This window comes from Passer montanus, unplaced genomic scaffold (assembly GCF_014805655.1).
Source record: "Passer montanus isolate IOZ18808 unplaced genomic scaffold, ASM1480565v1 scaffold938, whole genome shotgun sequence".
Taxonomy (NCBI): Eukaryota; Metazoa; Chordata; class Aves; order Passeriformes; family Passeridae; genus Passer; species Passer montanus.
In genome coordinates, this window is record NW_024374790.1 from 1 (window position 1) to 15086 (window position 15086).

The following is a 15086-nucleotide window of genomic DNA, read 5'->3' on the forward strand; positions in this document are numbered from 1 at the left end:
CGAAATCACAGGGACACCCCAAAGTGACACCCCGGAGTGACAGGGACACCCCAAAGTCACAGGAACACCCCGAAATCACAGGGACCTCCCCAGAGTGACAGGGGCACCCCAAAGTCACAGGGACCCCCCCCTGGGGACCCCTTCATGGAAAAGGGGGACACAAGGACACCCCCACAGTGACAGGGACACCCCCACAGTGACAGAGACACCCCAAAATCACAGGGACACCCCAGAGTGACAGAGACACCCCCAGAGTGACACCCCGAAATCACAGGGACACCCCAAAGTGACAGGGACACCCCCAAAGTCACAGGGACTCCCCAAAGTGACAGGGACACCCTAAAGAGACACAGACCCCCCAAAATCACAGGGACCCCCCCGAAAGTGACAGAGACGCCCCCCCAAAGTCACAGGGAGTCCCCCAAAGTGACAGGGACATCCCAAAGTTGCAGAGACCCCCCCAAAGTGACAGAGACCCAATTTGAGGGATTTGGGGTCCGATTTGAGGGGTTTGGGGTCTGATTTCGGGGCTGTGGGGGCTGTGGGGGATCTGGGGGATGATCTGGGGGCTCTGTGGGGTCGGCGGGGCCCCGCAGCGGCCGGTGACGGGGTCGAACTCCTGCCGGGAGTCGGGGCACAGGCACAGGAAGGAGCCCTCGACGTTCTCGCAGCGCTCGGCCCCACAAACCCCGCGGAGCGTCTGGCACTCGTCCACGTCTGCGGGGTGGGATTTGGGGTTTGGGATTTGGGATTTGGGGTTTGGGGGTGGGTTTTTGGAGTTGGGGTTTGGGTTCTTGTGGTGTTCCTGGAGTTGGGATTTGGTGTTTTGGGATCTTCTGAGAAGGTTCTTGTGATGTTCTTGGAGTTGGGATTTGGGGTTTTGGGATTTGGGGTTTGGGGTTTGAAGTTCGGGATTTTGGGGATTTAGGGTTTGAGGAATTTGGGGTTTGGGGTTTGGGATTTTGGGGATTTGGGGTTGGGGTTTGGGGGATTTGGGGTTGGGATTTTGGGAGATTTGGGATTGGGGATTTGGGGGATTTGGGAATGGGGGATTTGGGGTGGGAATGAGGACAAAAGGCCAGGGCCAGGGGCAGTGGCCGTGTCCCCAGGCTGGTGGCCGTACCCACGCAGTGGTGGCCGTGCCGGGCGGTCTCATAGCCGGGGTCGCAGGGATTGGGTTGGGATGGGGACACTGGGATGGGATGGGGACACAAGGATGGACACAGGGGCACAGGGACAGGGTTTTGGGTGTCCCCAGGGGCAGTGGCTGTGTCCCCGGGCCGGTGGCCGTACCCACGCAGTGGTGGCCGTGCCGCGCGGTCTCGTAGCCGGGGTCGCAGGGTTTGGGATGGGGATACAGGGACTGGGATTTGGGGCACAGGGGCAGGGTTTTGGGTGTCCCCAGGGGCAGTGGCCATGTCCCCGGGCCAGTGGCCATGTCCCCGGGCCGGTGGCCGTACCCACGCAGTGGTGGCCGTGCCGCGCGGTCTCGTAGCCGGGGTTGCAGGGTTTGGGATGGGGATACAGGGACTGGGATTTGGGGCACAGGGGCAGGGTTTTGGGTGTCCCCAGGGGCAGTGGCCATGTCCCCGGGCCAGTGGCCATGTCCCCGGGCCGGTGGCCGTACCCACGCAGTGGTGGCCGTGCCGCGCGGTCTCGTAGCCGGGGTTGCAGGGTTTGGGATGGGGATACAGGGACTGGGATTTGGGGCACAGGGGCAGGGTTTTGGGTGTCCCCAGGGGCAGTGGCCATGTCCCCGGGCCAGTGGCCATGTCCCCGGGCCGGTGGCCGTACCCACGCAGTGGTGGCCGTGCCGCGCGGTCTCGTAGCCGGGGTTGCAGGGTTTGGGATGGGGATACAGGGACTGGGATTTGGGGCACAGGGGCAGGGTTTTGGGTGTCCCCAGGGGCAGTGGCCATGTCCCCGGGCCAGTGGCCATGTCCCCGGGCCGGTGGCCGTACCCACGCAGTGGTGGCCGTGCCGCGCGGTCTCGTAGCCGGGGTTGCAGGGTTTGGGATGGGGATACAGGGACTGGGATTTGGGGCACAGGGGCAGGGTTTTGGGTGTCCCCAGGGGCAGTGGCCATGTCCCCGGGCCAGTGGCCATGTCCCCGGGCCGGTGGCCGTACCCACGCAGTGGTGGCCGTGCCGCGCGGTCTCGTAGCCGGGGTTGCAGGGTTTGGGATGGGGATACAGGGACTGGGATTTGGGGCACAGGGGCAGGGTTTTGGGTGTCCCCAGGGGCAGTGGCCATGTCCCCGGGCCAGTGGCCATGTCCCCGGGCCGGTGGCCGTACCCACGCAGTGGTGGCCGTGCCGCGCGGTCTCGTAGCCGGGGTTGCAGGGTTTGGGATGGGGATACAGGGACTGGGATTTGGGGCACAGGGGCAGGGTTTTGGGTGTCCCCAGGGGCAGTGGCCATGTCCCCGGGCCAGTGGCCATGTCCCCGGGCCGGTGGCCGTACCCACGCAGTGGTGGCCGTGCCGCGCGGTCTCGTAGCCGGGGTTGCAGGGTTTGGGATGGGGATACAGGGACTGGGATTTGGGGCACAGGGGCAGGGTTTTGGGTGTCCCCAGGGGCAGTGGCCATGTCCCCGGGCCAGTGGCCATGTCCCCGGGCCGGTGGCCGTACCCACGCAGTGGTGGCCGTGCCGCGCGGTCTCGTAGCCGGGGTTGCAGGGTTTGGGATGGGGATACAGGGACTGGGATTTGGGGCACAGGGGCTTGGGGTTTTGGGATTTGGGGTTTGGGGTTTGAAGTTCGGGATTTTGGGGATTTAGGGTTTGAGGAATTTGGGGTTTGGGGTTTGGGATTTTGGGGATTTGGGGTTGGGGTTTGGGGGATTTGGGGTTGGGATTTTGGGAGATTTGGGATTGGGGATTTGGGGGATTTGGGAATGGGGGATTTGGGGTGGGAATGAGGACAAAAGGCCAGGGCCAGGGGCAGTGGCCGTGTCCCCAGGCTGGTGGCCGTACCCACGCAGTGGTGGCCGTGCCGGGCGGTCTCATAGCCGGGGTCGCAGGGATTGGGTTGGGATGGGGACACTGGGATGGGATGGGGACACAAGGATGGACACAGGGACACAGGGGCAGGGTTTTGGGTGTCCCTGGGCTGGTGGCCGTGTCCCCAGGCTGGTGGCCGTACCCACGCAGTGGTGGCCGTGCCGGGCGGTCTCATAGCCGGGGTCGCAGGGATTGGGTTGGGATGGGGACACTGGGATGGGATGGGGACACAAGGATGGACACAGGGACACAGGGGCAGGGATTTGGGTGTCCCCAGGCTGGTGGCCATGTCCCCAGGGGCAGTGGCCATGTCCCCGGGCCAGTGGCCATGTCCCCGGGCCGGTGGCCGTACCCACGCAGTGGTGGCCGTGCCGCGCGGTCTCGTAGCCGGGGTTGCAGGGTTTGGGATGGGGATACAGGGACTGGGATTTGGGGCACAGGGGCAGGGTTTTGGGTGTCCCCAGGGGCAGTGGCCGTGTCCCCAGGCTGGTGGCCGTGTCCCCAGGCTGGTGGCCGTACCCACGCAGTGGTGGCCGTGCCGCGCGGTCTCGTAGCCGGGGTCGCAGGGATTGGGGCAGGAAGGGGGACACTGGGATGGACACAGGGACACAGGGGCAGGGATTTGGGTGTCCCCAGGGGCAGTGGCCGTGTCCCCGGGCCGGTGGCCGTGTCCCCGGGCTGGTGGCCATGTCCCCAAGCTGGTGGCCGTACCCACGCAGTGGTGGCCGTGCCGCGCGGTCTCGTAGCCGGGGTCGCAGGCGCACTGGAAGGAGCCGGGCAGGTTGTGGCAGGTGGCGTGGGCGCCGCACAGGGTCCCGTTGGAGCACTCGTCCACGTCTGGCACGGGGTGGGACAAGGGGTTGGGGACATCCCGAGGTCCTTGGCCAAACCCGGGGCTGGCCTTTGTCCCCCGGCGTCCCCAGCCCAGTCCCTGCATCCCCGTGTCCATCCCTGTGTCCCCATCCTGATCCCACAGCCCTACGTCCCCATCCCCAAACACAAATCCCAAATCCCAATCCCAAACCCCATATGCCAATCCCAAACCCTCACCGAGGCAGTCCCCGCTTCCTCCGGGCCGGAATCCCGGCTGGCACTCGGGTATGATCCCATATCCCAATCCCAAATCCCAATCCCAAATCCCAATCCCAATCCCTCACCCAGGCAGTCCCCGCCGTCTCCGGGCCGGAATCCCGGCTGGCACTCAGGAGTGATCCCATATCCCAAATCCCAAATCCCAATCCCAGTCCCCTCACCCAGGCAGTCCCCGCCGTCGCCGGGCCGGAATCCCGGCTGGCACTCGGGCATGATCCCATATCTCAATCCCATATCTCAAATCCCAAATCCCCAATCCCTCACCGAGGCAGTCCCTGCTGTCCTCGGGCCGGAATCCTGGCTGGCACTCGGGCACGATCCCATATCTCAATCCCATATCCCAAATCCCAATCCCAGTCCCCTCACCGAGGCAGTCCCCGCCGTCGCCGGGCCGGAATCCCGGCTGGCACTCGGGCACGCAGCGATAGGAGCCCGGGATGTTCTCGCAGCGCTGCGCCCCGCACAGCCCGGCCCCGTACTCCTGGCACTCGTCCACGTCTGGGATCCGGATGGGGACACGGGGACAATCAGGGACATGGCAGGATGGGGACATCAGGATGGGGACATCCAGAACCCCGGGAGCAGCTCCTGGACCACCCCCATCCCTGTGCCCGTCCCAATTCCCGTGTCACCATTCTCAGGCCAGTCCCCATTCCCATCCCGGTCTCCCAATCCCAATCCCAGTCCCCATATCCCCATATCCTCATATCCCCATTCCCATATCCCCATATCCTCATACCCCCATTCCCATATCCCCATATCCCCATATCCCCATATCTCCATATCCCCATATCCCTTTATCTCCATATCCCCATATCCGCATTCCCATGCCAATCCCAATGTCCATATTCCCATCCCAGTCCCCATATCCCACATTCCCAGTATCTCCATCCCAGTCTCCACATTCCCCTCCCAGTCCCCATATACCACACCCCATATCCCCACCCCAATCCCAAATAGCACATTCCCAAATCCCGCTGTCCTGGTCCCTCACCGAGACAGTCCTTACCGTGGCCAGGCTGGAATCCCAGCTGGCACTTGGGAACAATCCCATATCCCAATCCCAAATCCCAATCCCAAATTCGCAATCCCATGTCCCAAATCCTTCACCGAGGCAGTTCCTGCTGTCGCCGGGCCGGAATCCCGGCTGGCACTCAGGATCAATCCCATATCCCAATCCCAAATCCCAAATCCCAAATCCCAATCCCAAATCCCAAATCCCAATCCCAAATCCCAATCCCATATCCCAGTCCCCTCACCCAGGCAGTTCCTGCCATCCCCAGGCCGGAATCCCGGCTGGCACTCGGGAACAATCCCAAATCCCAAACCCAAATCCTAATCCCAATCCCCTCACCGAGGCAGTCCCCGCCGTCTCCGGGCTGGAATCCCGGCTGGCACTCGGGCATGATCCCATATCCCAAATCCCATATCCCAATCCCAATCCCAAATCCCCAATCCCAATCCCCTCACCCAGGCAGTCCCCGCCGTCTCCGGGCCGGAATCCCGGCTGGCACTCGGGCATGATCCCATATCTCAATCCCATATCCCAAATCCCAAATCCCCAATCCCTCCCCGAGGCAGTCCCTGCTGTCCTCTAACCCCAATCTCAAATCCCAAATCCCCAATCCCTCACCCAGGCAGTCCCCGCCGTCCCCGGGCCGGAATCCCGGCTGGCACTCGGGCACGCAGCGATAGGAGCCCGGGATGTTCTCGCAGCGCTGCGCCCCGCACAGCCCGGCCCCGTACTCCTGGCACTCGTCCACGTCTGGGATCCAGATGGGGACACGGGGATGGGGACACGGGAATGGGGACACGGGGATGGGGACATTGGGATGGGGACATTGGGATGGGGACATGGGGATGGGGACATCGGGAATGGGGACATCGGGAAGGGGCATTGGGATGGGGACACGGGAATGGGGACACCGGGATGGGGATGTGGGAATGGGGACACGGGGATCAGGGACATGGGGATGGGGTGGGAACACGGGGATATGGGGAGTCCCGGTGTCCCCACGCCCATCCCATTCCCCAGATTCCCCATCCCGAATCCCGAATCCCGCTCCCTGCCCGCTCACCGCGGCACTCGGCCTTGGCGTCGTCGGTGCGGAACCCGGCCGGGCACTGGCACTGGAAGGAGCCGTCGGTGTTGAGGCAGCGCCCGCCCGCGCACACGGCCCCGCGCTGGCACTCGTCCACGTCTGGAGTCGGGGACATCGGGATTTGGGGTTTGGGGTTTGGGATTTGAGGTGAGGCAATGGGGTGGGTGTGGTGGCTGTTGGCGCACACAGCCCCGCACTGGCACTCATCCACGTCTGGAGTCGGGGACATCAGGATTTGGGGTTTGGGGTTTCGGACATTGGGATTTGGGGTTTGGGACATCGGGATTTGGGGTTTGGGGTTTGGGATTTGGGGTGTGGCAATGGGTGTGGTGGCTGTTGGTGCAGACGGCCCCGCGCTGGCACTCGTCCACGTCTGCGGGGGATTCGGGATTTGGGACATCGGGATTTGGGATTTTGGGTTTGGGACATCGGGATTTGGGATGTGGCAATGGGGTGGGTGTGGCAGCTGCTGGCACAGACGGCCCCGCGCCAGCACTCGTCCACGTCTGCAGGGGGATTTGGGATTTGGGGTTTGGGACATCAGGATTTGGGATTTGGGGTTTGGGGTTTGGGACATCAGGATTTGGGATTTGGGATTTGGGGTTTGGGATTTGGGGTGTGGGGATGGGGGTGACCATGGGGATGCTGGGATGGGCATGGGGACACCCGGACTGGGATGGAAATGGGGACTGGGACTGGCATGGGAACACCGGGACTGGGACAGCCATGGGGACACCAGAATTGGGATGGTGACACTGGGACTGGGATGGTGACACCGGGACTGGGATAACCCTGGGGACACCAGGATTGGCACAGTGACACCAGCACTGGGACAATCATGGTGACACTGGGACTGGGATGGTGACACCGGGACTGGGACAACCCTGGGGACATTGGGACTGGGATGATCATGGTGACACCAGGACTGGAATGGTGACACTGGGACTGGAACAGCCATGGGGACACCAGGACTGGAACAACCCTGGTGACACCAGCACTGGCACGGTGACCCCAGGACTGGCACGGTGACACCAGCACTGGCACGGTGACACCAGCACTGGGACAACCCCAAACAAAGCCACGAGGACCCAAACCCCACAACCCCAACCCCAAACAACGCCCCGCCACCACCACCACCACCCCGGGGTGCCCCCGAGGTGCCACCACGCTGTCCCCGGGTGTCCCCGGCTGTGCCACGCACCGGCGCAGGCGGTGCCGTCGGCGGTGCTGGCGTAGCCGTCGGCGCACAGGCAGCGGAAGGAGCCGGCCGTGTTGACGCACTCGCCGTGCGGGAAGCAGAAGTCACCCTCCAGGCACTCGTTGACGTCTGCGGGGCCACCAGAAGGTCACCCGGGACCACCAGAAGGTCACCCGGGGCCGGTGGCAGCGCCGGGGCGTCCCCACGGGGGTCCCCGCTCACCCTGGCAGGCGGTGGCGCCGGCGGCGGCGCGGTAGCCGCGGTGGCACTCGCAGCGGAAGGAGCCGGCCGTGTTGAGGCAGCGGCCGTGGGGGGCGCAGGGGGAGCCCCCCGAGCACTCGTCCACGTCTGGGGGGACATCGGGGACATCAGGGGGACATTGGGGACACCAGGGGACCTCAGGGGACATCGGGGACATCAGGGGACATGGGGACAGGAGTTATGGGGTCACCAAGTCCCCTAAACCATGGTGACCCCATAACACAGTGACCACAAGTCATGGTCATCCCATGGCGTGGTGACCCTGAGCACGCGACCACCACACTGGTGACACAGGTGACACTGAGGTGACACAGAGGTGACACACAGGTGCCAGCGGTACCTGTGCAGCGGCCCTGGCGCAGCCGGAAGCCCTCGGGGCAGGGCTGTGCCCAGGGGCATGGGGACACTGAGGGGACACTGAGGTGACACTGAGGGGACACTGAGGTGACACAGGTGACACAGGTGACACAGAGGTGACACAGGTGCCAGCGGTACCTGCGCAGCGGCCCTGGCGCAGCCGGAAGCCCTCGGGGCAGGGCTGGCAGCGGAAGGAGCCCGCGGTGTTGACGCACTCCTGGCCCGGACACGCCAGGTGGTTCTCGCACTCGTCGATGTCTGAGGGGACAGCGGGGACAGCGGGGACATCAGGGGACATCGGGGGGGACCCCGAGTCATGGTGACCCCATAGCAGTGACCACAGTGACCCCATGGAGTGACCACAGGTCGTGGTGATCCCATGGAGTGACCACAGGTCATGGTGATCCCATGGAGTGACCACAGGTTGTTGTGACCCCGTAACAGTGACCACAGGTCATGGAGACCCCATGGACCCAGACCCGCGGTAGCCCCCCGGGCACACGCACTCGTAGCCCCCGGGCCGGTTCTCGCAGCGCCCGTGGGCGCAGGGCGGGGGGCTCTGCAAGCACTCGTCGATGTCTGCGGCACGGGGGGCACAGGTGAGGTCACAGGGGGGCACAGGTGTGCCCAGGTGTGTTTTGAGGGGCCCAGGTGTGGTTTGGAGTGCCCCCAGGTGTGCCCAGGTGTGTTTTGGGGGCCCAGGTGTGTTTTGGGGGCCCAGGTGTGTTTTGGGGGCCCAGGTGTGGTTTGGGTGCCCCCAGGTGTGTTTGGGGTGCCCCTGGGTGTGCCCAGGTGTGTTTTGGGGTGCCCCCGGGTGTGCCCAGCTGTGGTTTGGGGTGCCCTCAGGTGTGCCCAGCTGTGTTTTTGGGGCTCAGGTGTGGTTTGGGGTGCCCCCAGGTGTGCCCAGGTGTGTTTTGGGGTGCCCCCAGGTGTGTTTTGGGGGCCCAGGTGTGGTTTGGGGTTCCCCCAGGTGTGCCCAGGTGTGTTTTGGGGGGTCCAGGCGGGGTTTGGGGTGCCCTCAGGTGTGCCCAGGTGTGGTTTGGGGTGCTCCCAGGTGGGCACAGGTGAGCACAGGTGTGGTTTGGGGGCCCAGGCGGGATTTGGGGTGTGCCCAGGTGTGCCCAAGTGTGCCCAGGTGTGTTTTGGGGTGCCCCCAGGTGTGCCCAGGTGTGGTTTTGGGGCCCAGGTGCACCCAGGTGTGGTTTGGGGTGTGCCCAGGTGTGCGCAGGTGTGGTTTGGGGGCCCAGGTGTGTTTTGGGGTGCCCCCAGGTGTGTTTTGGGGTGTGGCAGGTGCGCTGCTGACCTCGGCACTCGGTGCCCGCGGGCTCGGAGGTGAAGCCGGCGCCGCAGAGGCACCGGAAGCTGCCCACGGAATTCTCGCAGCGCCCCGGGGAGCAGGGCGGGGGCACCTGGCGGCACTCGTCGATGTCTGCGGGCACAGGTGAGGGGCACGGGGGGGCACAGGTGAGGTCAGGGGGGCACAGGTGGGCACAGGTGGGCACAGATGAGCACAGGTAATGGGCACAGGGGGCACAGGTGAGCTCAGGTGGGCACAGGGGGCACAGGTGAGCACAGGTAATGGGGACAGGTGGGCACAAGGGGGCTCAGGTGGGCACAGGTGAGAGGCAGGATCCCCTCCAAGCCTCCTCCCCACTCACCCACACAATGGGTGCCCGGGGATTTTTTGGGGGGTGCTCACAGGGGCTGGGGGCGCTCCGGGGGGAGGGGGTTAGGAGGGGTTTTTGGATGGATTTTGGTGCTTTTTGGGGTTTTTTTTTGGTGGTTTTGGGATTTTTTCCAGGTTTTTTGGGGGTGCTCAGGGATTTTTTGGTTGGTTTTTTTTTCTAATTTTTTGGTGTTTTTTGGTGGTTTTTTGGGATTTTTCCGGTTTTTTTGGGGGGATTTTTTCCGGGTTTTTTTTTGGGGTGCTGAGGGATTTTCGGGGGGTGCTCACAGGGGCTGGGGGCGCTGCGGGGGGCTCCCAGCGGGACCCCCGCCCCGTCGTGGCCCAGGAACTGGGTGTTGATGCGCAGGTCCGAGGCCGAGTAGTGGTAGCCGGGCCCGGCCGGGCAGATCTCGCGGAACCCCTCTGGTGGGGAGGGGTCCCGGGGCACAATTGGGTCTGGGGGCTCCGCCCGGGGCCGGGGGGACCCCCCAAAGCTCGGGGGGACCCCCCCAGCCTCAGCCCGGCTTGGGTTTGTTCGTCCCCCCACCCAAAAAATTCAGTTTTTGCCTTAAAAATTCGTGTCTGAGATTTTGGACCCCTCCCCAAATTCCGGGGTCCCCCCTGACCATCTCAGACCCCTCCCCCAAATTCCAGACCTGTCCCCAAATTCCTGAGTCCCTCCTGAAGGCCGCAGACCCCTCCCCAAATTCTCAGCCCCCTCCCCAATTTCCAGACCCCTCTCCAATTTTTTGGGACCCCTCCCCAAATTCCTGGGTCCCCCCTGAATATCTTAGACCCCTCCCCAGATTTCCAGACCCCTCCCCAAATTCTGGAACCCCTCTCCAATTTCCTGAGTCCCTCCCAAAATTCCAAGACCCTTCCCCAATTTCCAGACCCCTCCCCAAATTCTCAGACCCCTCCCCAAATTCTCAGACCCCTCCCCAAATTCCAGGACCCCTCCCCAATTTTTTGGGACCTCTCCCCAAATTCCAGACCCCTCCCCAGATTTCCAGGTCCCTCCCTGACCATCTCAGACCCCTCCCCAATTTCCAGACCCCCCCCCCAAATTCGTTTTCCCAGTATCCCCCATACCCCCAATTTTTTTTTTTTTTGCATTTTTGGGGGGAATTTCGGAGTTTTTGGGGCTCCCCAGACACCGAATTTTCCTCCCACCGTTTGGGGGTGGTCCCAGAAATTTTGGGAACCCCTAAAAAATTTTGGGGCGGGGGTCTCAGGAACTTCAGGACCTCCCAAAAACTTTCGGGCTGCCCGAGAGCATCCCCAGTCCCCCCAATTTTGGGGTTTTTTTGCATTTTGGGGGAATTTCGGAGTTTTTGGGGCTCCCCAGACACCGAATTTTCCCCCCACGAATTGAGGGTAGTCCCAGAAATTTGGTTTGGGGGTGGTCCCAGAAATTTTGGGAACCCCTAAAAAATTTTGGGGCGGGGGTCTCAGGAACTTCAGGACCTCCCAAAAACTTTCGGGCTGCCCGAGAGCATCCCCAGTCCCCCCAATTTTGGGGTTTTTTTGCATTTTGGGGGAATTTCGGAGTTTTTGGGGCTCCCCAGACACCGAATTTTCCCCCCACGAATTGAGGGTAGTCCCAGAAATTTGGGAACCCCTAAAAAATTTTGGGGCGGGGGTCTCAAGAGCTTCAAGACCACCCAAAAACTTTTGGGCTGCCCGAGAGCAGCCCCAGTCCCCCCAATTTTGGGTTTTTTTGGCATTTTGGGGGAATTTCGGAGTTTTTGGGGCTCCCCAGACACTGAATTTTCTCCCCGCGAATTGGGGGAGGTCCCAGAAATTTGGGAACCCCTAAAAAATTTTGGGGCTGGGGTCTCCGAAACTTCACGACCTCCCAAAACCTTTTAAGCTGCGCGAGAACCGGGGGAAAAAAAACTCAAAATCCGCCTCATTTTGGGGGAGGGTGGTCCCAGAAATTTGGGAACCCCTAAAAAATTTTGGGGCGGGGGTCTCAAGAGCTTCAAGACCACCCAAAAACTTTTGGGCTGCCCGAGAGCAGCCCCAGTCCCCCCAATTTTGGGTTTTTTTGGCATTTTGGGGGAATTTCGGAGTTTTTGGGGCTCCCCAGACACTGAATTTTCTCCCCGCGAATTGGGGGAGGTCCCAGAAATTTGGGAACCCCTAAAAAATTTTGGGGCTGGGGTCTCCGAAACTTCACGACCTCCCAAAACCTTTTAAGCTGCGCGAGAACCGGGGGAGAAAACCCAAAATCCGCCTCATTTTGGGGCGGGATTTTAGGGGTTTTTTTCCCACCCCAAGAGCCGGGATTGCTTCCCCCGTTGGGAACCCCTAAAAAATTTTGGGGCGGGGGTCTCAGGAACTTCAGGACCTCCCAAAAACTTTTGGGCTGCCCGAGAGCAGCCCCAGTCCCCCCAATTTTGGGTTTTTTTGGCATTTTGGGGGAATTTCGGAGATTTTGGAGCTCCCCAGACACCGACTTTTCCCCCCACGAATTGAGGGTGGTCCCAGAAATTTTGGGAACCCCTAAAAAATTTTGGGGCTGGGGTCTCCGAAACTTCACGACCTCCCAAAACCTTTTAAGCTGCGCGAGAACCGGGGGAAAAAAAACTCAAAATCCGCCTCATTTTGGGGCGGAATTTTGTCGTTTTTTCCCACCGCAAGAGCCGGGATTGCTTCCCCCGGATTTGAGGGGGGTCTCGGGGATGTGGGGAGGGGTCTCACCGGATCCGAAGGGGGGGCAGAGCAGGCAGGAGCCCCCCCAGGCTTTGCCCACGCGGCTGCAGCAGCAAACCTGGCGGGTGATGTTGCGCAGGGTGGGCAGCGCGCAGCCCCCGCCCTCCCGCAGCAGGCGGAAACACGGACCGCGGGCCTCCGACAGCACCTGCTGGGCTGGGGGACAACTGGTGAGCACCTGGGGCCATCCCAGTCCATCCCAGTCTATCCCAGTTTGTCCCAGTCCATCCCAGTTTGGCCCGGTCCCAGCCCAGTCCCAGCCCAGCGCAGCCCCCGCCCTCCCGCAGCAGGCGGAAACACGGACCGCGGGCCTCCGACAGCACCTGCTGGGCTGGGGGAGCGCCTGGTGAGCACCTGGGGCCATCCCAGTTCATCCCAGTCTATCCCAGTTTGTCCCAGTTTGTCCCAGTCCATCCCAGTCCATCCTGTCCCAGCCCATCCCGTTCTATCCCAGCTCATCCCATCCCAGACCAGGCGGGTTTGGGGTCCCCCCGTGCCTTGGGCAGCACCTGCTGGGCTGGGGGAGCGCCCGGTGAGCACCTGGGGCCCTCCCAGTCCATCCCAGTCTATCCCAGTCCGTCCCAGTTCAGCCCAGTCCATCCCAGTCCATCCCATCCCAGCCCATCCCGTTCTATCCCAGTTTGTTCCCTCCCAGACCAGGCGGGTTTGGGGTCCCCCCGGAGCCTCTGAGAGAGGTTTTGGGGCTGGGGGAGCACCTGGAGAGCACCTGGAGCTCTCCCAGTTCATCCCAGTTTGGCCCAGTCCATCCCAGTTTGTCCCAGTCCATCCCAGTCCATCCTCTCCCAGTCCATCCCGTTCTATCCCATTTCTTCCCCACCCAGCCCAGGTGGGTTTGGGGTCCCCCCGAGCCCGTTCTATCCCAGCTCATCCCATCCCAGACCAGGCGGGTTTGGGGTCCCCCCGTGCCTTGGGCAGCACCTGCTGGGCTGGGGGAGCGCCTGGTGAGCACCTGAGGCCATCCCAGTTCATCCCAGTTCATCCCAGCTTGGCCCAGTCCATCCCAGTCCATCCTAGTCCATCCTGTCCCAGCCCATCCCGTTTTATCCCAGTTCATTCCATCCCAGCCCAGATGGGTTTGGGGTCCCCCCGAGGCTTTGAGAAACGTTTTGGGGCTGGGGGAGCACCTGGAGAGCACCTGGAGCCCTCCCAGTTTGGCCCGGTCCATCCCAGTTTGTCCCAGTCCATCCCAGTCCATCCTGTCCCAGCCCATCCCGTTTTATCCCAGTTCATTCCATCCCAGCCCAGATGGGTTTGGGGTCCCCCCGGAGCCTCTGAGAGAGGTTTTGGGGCTGGGGGCGCACCTGGAGAGCACCTGGAGCCCTTCCAGTCCATCCCAAATAACATCATTAATGACCCCAAACCCCAAAGATGACCCCACAAATGACCCCAAACCCTACAGATGCATCGGGAACGGGACGAGTCCAGCAGCAATCCATCCCAAACCCCACAGATAACACCACGACCCATCCCAGCCCAGGTGGGTTTGGGGTCCCCCCCGAGGCTTTGAGAGAGGTTTTGGGGCTGTGGGCGCACCTGGAGAGCAACTGGGGCCCTCCCAGTTCAGCCCAGTTCATCCCAGTTTGGCCCGGTCCATCCCAGTCCATCCCAGTCCATCCCAGTCCATCCCAGTCCATCCCAGTCCATCCTGACCCATCCTGTTCCATCCTGGCCCCTCCCAGACCAGGTGGGTTTGGGGTCCCCCCGAGGCTTTGAGAAACGTTTTGGGGCTGGGGGAGCACCTGGAGAGCACCTGGAGCCCTCCCAGTTTGGCATAAATGACCCCAAACCCGACAAATGACCCCACAAACGATCCCATAAATGACCCCAGACCCTACAGATGCATCGGGAGCGGGACGAGTCCAGCAGGAAGCCCATCCCAAACCGCACAGATAACCCCCTAAATGACCCCAAATAACATCATTAATGACCCCAAACCCCACAAGTGACCCCATAAATGACCCCAAACCCCACAGATAACACCATAAATGACCCCAAATAACACCATTAATGACCCCAAACCCCACAAGTGACCCCATAAATGACCCCAAACCCCACAGATAACACCATAAATGACCCCAAATAACACCATTAATGACCCCAAACCCCACAAACGACCCCATAAACGACCCCAGACCCTACAGATGCATCGGGAGCGGGACGAGTCCAGCAGCAATCCCGGCGGGCAGAGGCACGCGAAGCTGCCGCGGGTGTTGGTGCAGAGCCCGAGCTGGCACAGCGCCCCCTCCTGGCACTCGTCCACGTCTGGGGGGCACGGGGGGGGTCAGGGGCACCCCCCGACCCCAAAAAGCCGGACCCGAAATTCCCCCGGCCCAAAATTCCCAACCACGAAATTCCCCCGTCCCAAAATTCCTGACCCAAAAAAATCCCCCGTCCCAAAGTTCCCGATCCCAAAAAATTCCCCCGTCCCAAAATTCCCAAGCCTGAAATTCCCCCATCACAAAATTCCCGACATCAAAGAAATCCCCATCCCAAAAAATCCCCATCCCAAAAAATTCCCCACCCCAAAAATTCCCCGTCCCAGAAAATCCCCATCCCCGAATTCCCCAACCCAAAATTCTCGATCCCAAAAAAATCCCAAAATCCCAAATTTCCCAACCCCAAATCCCAAAATCCCGAAATTCCAAAATCCCAAACCCCAAACCCCAAATCCC

The 15086-nt window shown here is 62.0% G+C and overlaps 1 protein-coding gene across 1 annotated transcript; it reads right to left on the reverse strand.

The window, feature by feature from the left end:
- Positions 1-476: 476 nt before the first annotated feature.
- On the reverse strand, positions 477-14676 carry LOC120495973 (latent-transforming growth factor beta-binding protein 4-like; the record flags this gene model as incomplete). The annotated part of the gene is made up of 13 exons (XM_039695977.1): positions 477-717; positions 3711-3836; positions 4458-4589; positions 5725-5856; positions 6170-6292; positions 7395-7520; positions 7614-7739; positions 8148-8272; positions 8465-8588; positions 9313-9438; positions 9964-10098; positions 12382-12549; positions 14554-14676. Coding segments are annotated over 13 exons (1807 nt in total), but the record flags the coding sequence as incomplete, so codon positions are not given.
- Positions 14677-15086: the final 410 nt, after the last annotated feature.